General features: G+C 44.8%; 1 protein-coding gene across 1 annotated transcript; it reads right to left on the minus strand.

The window, feature by feature from the left end:
* Positions 1-1,568: 1,568 nt before the first annotated feature.
* LOC132883424 (5,6-dihydroxyindole-2-carboxylic acid oxidase-like) lies at positions 1,569-8,970 on the minus strand. Its single transcript, XM_060917055.1, has 7 exons — positions 8,439-8,970; positions 6,135-6,457; positions 5,795-5,999; positions 5,206-5,373; positions 3,851-4,027; positions 2,157-2,303; positions 1,569-2,022 (listed from the first exon to the last, which is right to left on the minus strand). The coding sequence occupies exons 1-7, from the start codon at positions 8,812-8,814 to the stop codon at positions 1,820-1,822; spliced, it is 1,599 nt and encodes a 532-aa protein (XP_060773038.1). The 5' UTR covers positions 8,815-8,970; the 3' UTR covers positions 1,569-1,819.
* Between the last annotated feature and the right edge of the window lie 1,557 nt (positions 8,971-10,527).

Genomic DNA, 10,527 nt, shown 5'->3' on the forward strand with positions numbered 1-10,527 from the left:
AAAGAATACACAGTGGTGCTTGAAAGTTTGTGAACCCTTTAGAATTTTCTATATTTCTGCATAAATATAACCTAAAACATCGTCAGATTTTCACACAAGTCCTAAAAGTAAATAAAGAGAACCCAGTTAAACAAATGAAACAAAAATATTATATTTGGTCATTTATTTACTGAGGAACATGATCCAATATTACATATCTGTGAGTGGCAAAAGTATGTGAAGCTTTGCTTTCAGTATCTGGTGTGACCCCCTTGTGCAGCAATAACTGCAACTAAACGTTTGCGGTAACTGTTGATCAGTCCTACACACCGGCTTGGAGGAATTTTAGCCCATTCCTCCATACAGAACAGCTTCAACTCTGGGATGTTGGTGGGTTTCCTCACATAAACTGCTCGCTTCAGGTCCTTCCACAACATTTCGATTGGATTAAGGTCAGGACTTTGACTTGGCCATTCCAAAACATTAACTTTATTCTTCTTTAACCATTCTGTGGTAGAATGACTTGTGTGCTTATGGTCATTGTCTTGCTGCATGACCCACCTTCTCTTGAGATTCAGTTCATGGACAGATGGCCTGACATTTTCCTTTAGAATTCGCTGGTATAATTCAGAGTTCATTGTTCCATCAATGATGGCAAGCCGTTCTGGTCCAGATGCAGCAAAACAGGCCCAAACCATGATACTACCACCACCATGTTTCACAGATGGGATAAGGTTCTTATGCTGGAATGCAGTGTTTTCCTTTCTCCAAACATCACGCTTCTCATTTAAACCAAAAAGTTCTATTTTGATCTCATCCATCCACAAAACATTTTTCCAATAGCCTTCTGACTTGTTCACATGATCTTTAGCAAACTGCAGACAAGCAGCAATGTTCTTTTTGGAGAGCAGTGGCTTTCTCCTTGCAACCCTGCCATGCACATCATTGTTGTTCAGTGTTGTCCTGATGGTGGACTCATGAACATTAGCCAATGTGAGAGAGGCCTTCGGTTGCTTAGAAGTTACCCTGGGGTCCTTTGTGACCTTGCCGACTATTACACGCCTTGCTCTTGGAGTGATCTTTGTTGGTCGACCACTCCTGGGGAGGGTAACAATGGTCTTGAATTTCCTCCATTTGTACACAATCTGTCTGACTGTGGATTGGTGGAGTCCAAACTCTTTAGAGATGGTTTTGTAACCTTTTCCAGCCTGATGAGCATCAACAACGCTTTTTCTGTGGTCCTCAGAAATCTCCTTTGCTCGTGCCATGATACACTTCCACAAACATGTTGTGAAGATCAGACTTTGATAGATCCCTGTTCTTTAAATAAAACAGGGTGCCCACTCACACCTGATTGTCATCCCACTGATTGAAAACACCTGACTCGAATTTCACCTTCAAATTAACTGCTAATCCTAGAGGTTCACATACTTTTGCCACACAGATATGTAATATTGGATCATTTTCCTCAATAAATAAATGACAAAGCATAATAGTTTTGTCTCATTTATTTAACTGGTTTCTCTTTATCTACTTTTAAGACTTGTGTGAAACTCTGATGTTGTCTTAGGTCATATTTATGCAGAAATGTAGAAAATTCTAAAGGGTTCACAAACTTTCAAGTGCCAATGTATACAGTTATTGAAATAATGTTAGCACCATCAATCATTTCAGTTCATGCTTTTTTCTTTTTGTTGTTGTCCACACAGACTTTGGCTAAATATGACTCAAGGCACTTCTGGTTTCATTCAAAATGTATACAAAATCTAATGACAGAGCTTTGTCATCGATCTATGACTGGGATTATACAAAAGAAGCCAAAGTTTTAGTTCCTGCATTCCTAAACCACAGACTGGGCCTTGTTGCTGTGTGTGTCATGATCGTCATAGCGTTGGTACTGTTCCCCGAGCAGATGCTGCCGGCCCTCAGAGTTATGGGATCGGGAGCGCACGACACACGTTGTAACGGCGAAGATGATCGCCATGACGATGAGTGCTGCTATCACGGCGATGGTGATGATCTCAGTCACAGTCATTGGACGGGCTGGAGAAAGGATAGGTTATGTGTTATTACACATGATCTGACGTATACCAGGAGTATAGGTATACAGAGTATGTAGAGAAATAATGAACAAGTAATTCAAGCTCTTGTGCTGTCCGAGCAGCAGCAGCGCGTACCGGGCCAGGTAGCCTCGTAGGAGTAACCCAAGTTCTCTGGAGCAGTCACGAACATCTCTGCATTGGTGATCGGAGGCCAGAATGGCACCATGTTGTAATCTTTGTTATGGCCAATGGGAGCGTTTTCCATTGGATAGTCCGCAGAGCCTAACACAAACACACAGTTATTTACCAATAAACAAACAAAGGAACAAGGAAGCAACAACATTTTATTTAGTAAAAATAATAAATAATTTGGATGATGCTGGAATGTAATTGTACCATTTAGTATTAAACATTATTTAATAATTATTCGCCAAAGGCGTCTCAGTTATTATTCACCAATATTGACTGAGCCTGAGGCGGATAATTATTTTAGTATAAATACACAGGTGATTATTTAAAAAAAAAAAAAAATGTTAAATTTTTTTTTAATTAATTTTCCAAACTTCAAAAGCGGCATGCAAATTTAATAACGGCACGACCCAGACTTGTGTAACTCATCTACACCAAGTCACATAAAATACTTTGTTTTGAAATGGATAAAATAAATCACAATTCCATCTTCCCTTTGAATAGTTTTAGACCAAACTTCGCAGCATCTTTCATGCTTTTAGGAACTGCATTCTCTTTCATCATTTGTAATTCTTCCTCACTTGCGGTGACGAAACAATTGGCCGCCATTTTGCCAAGTCACGTGAGGTGATTACCGAGAAATAGTCCGAATCTCTTGACCAATTGGCGCACGCGATTTTCTATAAATCACCTGCATATTTATCCTACTTTACTATACTACACAACATTTGTATGCACTATTTATCGCAGTACACGTTGTATCATGGTGGAAGGTATAATCAGTCAGATGCCTTTGCTAAAACATTTTTTTCTTAAAAACGTTTTGCTAAATCATGCCTCAGCAAAAATAACTGGGTGTTTCTCATTTGTTGCTTATTAATGTATACTAACAGGGTCCAGTGTCTTCCAAGTCTTACATGGCTCATTAAAGAAAGCCAATAAAAAAACTATTTAATTGGTTCTTAACAAAGACCAAACCACTAAACACAAAGAATAAAGTAAAATCCACTGTGTTTAAAAAAAAAAAAAAAAAAAAAGCTCTGAAGAAGGTTAAGGCCACACCTCCTTCACTGTGACTCCCAGTGAAGGACGTGTGGCCTCTGTAGTTGTCGGTCTGACTGGTGTAACTGGTCTGACGGGAACAGAGGTCACACCTTTCTTACTAACATGAACAAATCAAGGTCACATATCAACACTGAGACTTTGGTTGTCCTATTAAGGCACTGAGGCCACACCCCTTTATATGGATTGACAGACAAGTGTGGCCTCTTTTTTATTAGTTGCAGAGGCCAATGCCTTGTAAACTGTAGCTGAGAAAAATATGAAGAAAGAGAGACAGAGAAAAGAATGCACGAAGGAAACAATAGTGCCAAAGGAAACTCATTTTAGATTAGATAAAACTTTATTGATCCCTTTGGGCGGGTTCCCTCAGGGAAATTAAGAGTTTTATAGACCGTTACAGACACGTCTGGATCTGCTAACTCGTTCATACACACGGTTATTGAATCTGTGGCGAATTATTTCAGATCAGTCCGTCTTTACACCACTGCTAATCATGACTTCATCTGTCCTTGTTTATTTACAGCTGCTGCACGTACAGTATGCATGAAATAAAATATAAAATGAAAGAAGCGTGTTACCTGGGTGTCTCTGAAGCCACTCGTCAAAGATGGCGTCAGTGAAGGTGTGGAGCAGGACGAAAATGGGGTCGTTAGGGGACAGGTGCGTTTGTCCACCAGTCCCATTCAGGAACAGGTGAGCCAAATTGTGTAGACTTCGCACCACAGGGTCGTAGGTACCCTCGGGGGCACTGTAGCCTAGCCACACAAATGAAGTTTAGCATTCTTAACACTGTATACACTACCGTTCAAAAGTTTGGGGTCACCCAGACAATTTTGTGTTTTCCATGAAAAGTCACTTTTATTTACCACCATAAGTTGTAAAATGAATAGAAAATATAGTCGAGACATTTTTCTGGCCAGTTTGAGCATTTAATCGACCCCACAAATGTGATGCTCCAGAAACTCAATCTGCTCAAAGGAAGGTCAGTTTTATAGCTTCTCTAAAGAGCTCAACTGTTTTCAGCTGTGCTAACATGATTGTACAAGGGTTTTCTAATCATCCATTAGCATACCTGCCAACCTTGAAAAAATTTTGTGAGTACAATTTTACAATTTCATGAGTACCCCCCCTCGCGTCAACCTCACCCCAACCCCGCACGCAAAATAACGGCTAGGAAGCTCGAGTACACGTGAAACACAACCGTTTCTGTTACAAATATAAAAACGACGTCTCTAACCGATGTTTCAATCCCCGACTCGCTCTAGCCACCTGGCTGCACTCAAGTCAGAGACGCGAAAGAGGAAGGGGAGCGGGTGAAGAGGGCAGAGCCACACGCTCTGGAAGAGGGGCGAGGGGATTGGTCAAAGCGTTCCATTCTGGCTTTGAGTTTTCTCACAGATCAGCGGTATCAACTTCAGCGAGAACTTGACTGAAATGTGAGTTCGGATGATATGCGTACTTTTTAATGTGAAAACGTACAGTCGTACAATGAGGTAAAAATTTGTAGCGGCTATGCAAGATGCGTACAGGTTGGCAGGCATGCATTAGCCTTCTGAGGCAATGAGCAAACACATTGTACCATTAGAACACTGGAGTGAGAGTTGCTGGAAATGGGCGTCTATACACCTATGGAGATATTGCACCAAAAACCAGATATTTGCAGCTAGAATAGTCATTTACCACATTAGCAATGTATAGAGTGGATTTCTGATTAGTTTAAAGTGATCTTCAATGAAAAGAACAGTGCTTTTCTTTCAAAAATAAGGACATTTCAAAGTGACCCCAAACTTTTGAACGGTAGTGTATGCAGCTACATTATCTACAGACATTAAGCTGAACTATTCCTCAAAATGGTGCATGGGTGGTCTATTCACAATTATACTGCTGATAGTGGATTTTATTTGTGTGCGTGTTGATATGTTGAGCTTCCTACCCTCAACGGTATTTCTGAAGCTGTCTGATGAAGTAGAGTAAAATGGAGGGGTGTCAAATGTGGTCAGCTGCAGGCAGGCTTCTATGTCCTGAGGCTCTGGAAGCTTCTGCACCATTGGCCGGGCCACGTTCCCTGCAGGGTTCCTCCTGATAGGGCTGGTCTCGGTACCTGAGAAAGATTTATCAAAAAAATGCTACATGAGATTTAAGGGTTACAGGACAATAATGGGGGAAAAAAACCAACAACAAACAGTCAGAGAAAGAACGCGACTATAATCTGCTAATCCGATTACTGCTAACTTTTGGCCCATAAATGAAGCACATGCTGATAATCCTTCAAACCCATTATGGGCTGAGATTATTCTCTGATGTTTTCCATCATGTGAGAACCATTAGCATGCTGTGTGATCAGGTGCTCACATGCCAGGTCTGATATGTCATCAAATGCCAAGAAATAGACCTTGTACCAGAAGGTGAGCAAGCTATGAAATCACACTGGAAAATACAAGTGCAGTAAAAAAAAAAGAAGACTACAGAGCACGTTAAGGGGATCTGTGTGCGTGAGAAAGAGGAGAAGAGAAAGGACTGACTGTTGCAAATGGTGCCCAGCGTGTCATAGTCATCCAGGCTCTCACACACGATGCGCCACTGGGAGAAGATGGAATTGGAGCTGATGGCATTTTCGTCAAAGCTGCTTCTGGCACCCATCAGATCATCAGTACAGATGTCACACTGGTTTCCTCCGATGGCAAAGTTCCAGAATGGAAGAGCAAATCTCGGGTCTCCCAACATGTCCTAAACAAATAATGAATCACCCCTTGATATCGTAAATGTTTTAGTGTGGGTTTTACTTTCCCCGACACAGTTAAAGACAAAGACGGTCCACTCAAGTATTAATAATCTTAATAAAGATAAGCTTTTTTTTTTTACCTGTATGTCACGTTCAAGCTGCAGGAGGTGGTATCGGTGCCATGTCACGAACCCGGGTCCCTCGTGAGAGAAGTCCACACCTCCGAAGCTGGGCTGTCCCCCACCGAGATACGTCTTACTCACGGAGTAGTAGTGTGACCACACGAAATAGTTATAGATGGTGATGTTTTCAAACATTGTGGTGTTACCATCAGGGTTGAACAGCTCCTCATAGCGGCGTGAGGCGATGACCAGGTCTGGGTGCACAGTTCGCTTGGCCTGGTTCAGAGCATTCACAAAGGATCGCCTCTCAATCGGGCTCAGAGTTAGAACATTTCTTCTGACTGAGAGAGAAAGAAGATATGGTTAGATGATGATGTGGAGGATTCAGATATGATATAAACTAAATCAAGTAGGAATCAATTGTCATATACAGTAACTTGGAACAAAATGTTATTTCTCCAGGATCATGGTGCAAAATGTAACAATACAGTAGACCAATACACAAAACCACACAATGTGCAAATATACAACAGTGTGGAATTGGTGTAGGACAATAAATACACCAAAAATAAATACACGAAACAATAAATGCATGGAACGCTGAACACACAGGACAACAAAAACAGTGTTGTGCAGGAAAGCTATTGCACAATGGACTGTACATTACTGTCAAACATAAATGTAGAAACAATACTGCCAGCACAAATAGTCTTAAACAAATAAATAAAGCATCTGATGCGGGTGGCACGGTGGTGTAGTGGTTAGCACTGTCACCTCAGAGCAAGAAGGTTCTGGATTTGAGCCCAGTGGCCGGCGAGGGCCTTTCTGTGCGGAGTTTGCATGTTCTCCCCGTGTCCGCATGGGTTTCCTCCGGGTGCTCCGGTTTCCCCCACAGTCCAAAGACATGCAGCTTAGGCTAACTGGTGGCTCTAAATTGACCGTAGGTGTGAGTGTGAATGGTTGTCTCTGTGTCAGCCCTGCGATGACCTGGCAATGACCCTGTCTCTCACCCATAGTCAGCTGGGATAGGATCCGGCTTGCCTGCGACCCTGCACAGGATAAGCGGCTACGGATAATGGATATACGGTAGCTTGGATACACTGGAACAAAACGTTGTTTCTCCAGGATCATGGTGCAGCACGTAACAATACAGTAGTCCAGTCCACAAAACTACACGACGTGTGGAATTGGTGTAAGACAAGAAAAACAGTGTTGTGCAAGAAAGCCGTTGCACACTGGACTGTAAATTATTGTCTAACATAAATGCAGAAGCAATATTGCCAGCAAAAAAACAAACAAATACATAAAGTGATGCAGGTGGCACGGTGGTGTAGTGGTTAGCGCTGCCGCCTCACAGCAAGAAGGTTCCGGGTTCGAGCCCCGTGGCCGGCGAGGGCCTTTCTGTGCGGAGTTTGCATGTTCTCCCCGTGTCCGCGTGGGTTTCCTCCGGGTGCTCCGGTTTCCCCCACAGTCCAAAGACATGCAGGTTAGGTTAACTGGTGACTCTAAATTGACCGTAGGTGTGAATGTGAGTGTGAATGGTTGTCTGTGTCTATGTGTCAGCCCTGTGATGACCTGGCGACTTGTCCAGGGTGTACCCCGCCTTTCGCCCGTAGTCAGCTGGGATAGGCTCCAGCTTGCCTGCGACCCTGTAGAAGGATAAAGCGGCTAGAGATAATGACATGAGATGAGATGAGATATACAGTAGCTTGGATACATTGGAACAAAACGTTTATGCAAGAAAGCTGTTGCATAGTGGACTGTAAATTATTGCCTAACATAAATGTAGAAGCGGCGGCACGGTGGTGTAGTGGTTAGCGCTGTCGCCTCACAGCAAGAAGGTCCTGGGTTCGAGCCCCGGGGCCGGCGAGGGCCTTTCTGTGTGGAGTTTGCATGTTCTCCCCGTGGGTTTCCTCCGGGTGCTCCGGTTTCCTCCACAGTCCAAAGACATGCAGGTTAGGTTAACTGGTGACTCTAAATTGACCATAGGTGTGAATGTGAGTGTGAATGGTTGTCTGTGTCTATGTGTCAGCCCTGTGATGACCTGGCGACTTGTCCAGGGTGTACCCCGCCTTTCGCCCGTAGTCAGCTGGGATAGGCTCCAGCTCGCCTGCGACCCTGTAGAAGGATAAAGCGGCTACAGATAATGAGATGAGATAAATGTAGAAGCAATATTGCCAGCAAAAAAAAAAAAAAAAGGTCACAAACAAATAAATAGCCTGGTGCTGCTTTATAAAGTGCAGGAGTGGGTTTGGTAAATGTACCCCTTCTAAATGATGATTACTTGTAAAAAGTATTAAAATGAATGCAGCTCATGCTCACCGACTGGCACGCGCGTGTTGCAGGTGATCCCGGTGAATCCGTGCTTGCACCGGCCGCAGTTGAAGCCGTCGAAGTTCCCGGTGCAGCGGCACGCGCTGGTGAAGAAGCGAAGCGGCCAGCGCTCGCGGTCGTCCTGGCCCACGTGCGGGTACTGCGGCCCGTGAGCGCGCGCGTCAGCCTGCACCGGCATGCACTGCCCTCGGCCGAGGCTCGCGCCGCATGGGTCGCTCGCGCGGCCGAACGGTGACGGACAGCAGCGCGCGCTGCGCAGAGCCTCGACGCTCGTGCACTCACGCGGGAACTGCGCGTGCGCAGCGAAGGCGCAACAGGACAGCATTAAAGCAGCGCGCATCCACATTGCACAGAAATGCATCATATATACATAAAACAGATAAATAAACAAACAAACAAACCCTTGCTTCCTAAGCTTTCTAATTAAGCGTTAACGTGGTTTAAAACCAACCAACAGCCGTTCACTGCCCGAGATTCCCCCACATTGCGCCCTGAATCCGGCCCCAGAGCGCACAACAGCCCGGCCGAGTTTAAATACAGCACCAGCGCGTGACCGCAACAAGCCCCAGCTCCGTCCAACCGCGTGACGCGTCACATTTCAGCGGAAACATTCCGCCCGGTTTCTGAATCGGAACCAAATCCCTGGCGCGCGCAGGGAGAAGCTCGTGCTGGAGTGAGGACGGGTTTACACGTGCTGGACGGGACACACAGCAATCACACCGCATCAGTCACACACCATGAGGAACACAGCACATACATGTTCTTTACCAGCTGGGAGGTCCGGACCGTGAAATACCGTGACCGAGGGCCTCACTCACGGTATTTCACCATACGGACCGACCTTAAGCTGGTAAATAATATATATTTTTTTCTTTACCAAATTCTAACAGAAAGCGAGAGCGCCCGAAAGGGAAAACCGAGCCGAGCCGCCATTTTGAATCCTCATTCACGGCTGTAATGCAAATGGCTTCCTCCTCGGTATACAAGTGCACTTCCACGTTAAAGTGCATCCCGTGCAGTGCGGCGCCGATCTCCGTTTCCGCAGCCCTCGGCCTCTCACATAGCTAGGGTTACAGTGGGGGGCGAGTCCTCTGGTAACCACGAGAGTTTAACTCCCCACTTGCATCTGTATTGCAGGGTGACTTGCCAGATGGTAGTGGGTACCATTTTTATGATGGTCTTCAGTATGACCCGACCGTGAACAGAACTCATGACCTCCCGATCGAGAGGCGGACACGCTACCACTAGGCCGCTAGCCAGTGCGGGGGAACCTACATTTTACCGCCTATGTAGTCCCCTACAAAATTGAGTCATTCAGGATTCAGCCATGGTTTTGCTCGGCGTTAGCAACAGTTAGAGGTTTTTAGCTTTCTCCTGAAATGTTTTCTTTAATTTTGTCTTCCTCAGGGTAGTAAAACTCGCTTTCGCTGTGAACACTGTCGTTATCGCTATCCATGCTGTAAAATTAATGCTATTCTCCTGAGAAATAATATATTTATTTTCTTTACCAAATTCTAACAGAAAACGAGAGCGCCCGAAGGGAAAACCGAGGCGAGCCACCATTTTGAATCCTCATTCACGGCTGTAATGCAAATGGCTTCCTCCTCGGTATACAAGTGCACTTCCATGTTAAAGTGCATCCCGTGCCGTGCGGCGCCAATCTCCATTTCCGCAGCCCTCGGCCTCTCGCCTATTACATAGCTAGGGTTACAGTGGGGGGCGAGTCCTCTGGTAACCACGAGAGTTTAACTCCCCACTTGCATCTGTATTGCAGGGTGACTTGCCAGATGGTAGTGGGTACCATTTTTATGATGGTCTTCAGTATGACCCGACCGTGAACAGAACTCACGACCTCCCGATCGAGAGGCGGACACGCTACCACTAGGCTGCTAGCCAGTGCGGGCGAACCTACATTTTGCCGCCTATGTAGTCCCCTATTTATACAAAATTGAGTCATTCAGGATTCAGCCATGGTTTTGCTCGGCGTTAGCAACAGTTAGAGGTTTTTAGCTTTCTCCTGAAATGTTTTCTTTAATTTCTTCTTCCTCAGGGTAGTAAAACTCGCTTTTGCTGTGAA

The sequence above is a fragment of the Neoarius graeffei genome, chromosome 3 (assembly GCF_027579695.1).
Source record: "Neoarius graeffei isolate fNeoGra1 chromosome 3, fNeoGra1.pri, whole genome shotgun sequence".
Lineage (NCBI taxonomy): Eukaryota > Metazoa > Chordata > Actinopteri > Siluriformes > Ariidae > Neoarius > Neoarius graeffei.

Coding starts and splice junctions, on each gene's coding strand:
- LOC132883424 (XM_060917055.1), bottom strand. CDS start 8,814: ATGATGCATTTCTGTGCAATGTGGATGCGCGCTGCTTTAATGCTGTCC. Junction 6,458..8,438: donor CAACACGCGCGTGCCAGTCG/GTGAGCATGAGC, acceptor TTTCTCTCTCAG/TCAGAAGAAATGTTCTAACT. Junction 6,000..6,134: donor AGCTTGAACGTGACATACAG/GTAAAAAAAAAA, acceptor TTATTTGTTTAG/GACATGTTGGGAGACCCGAG.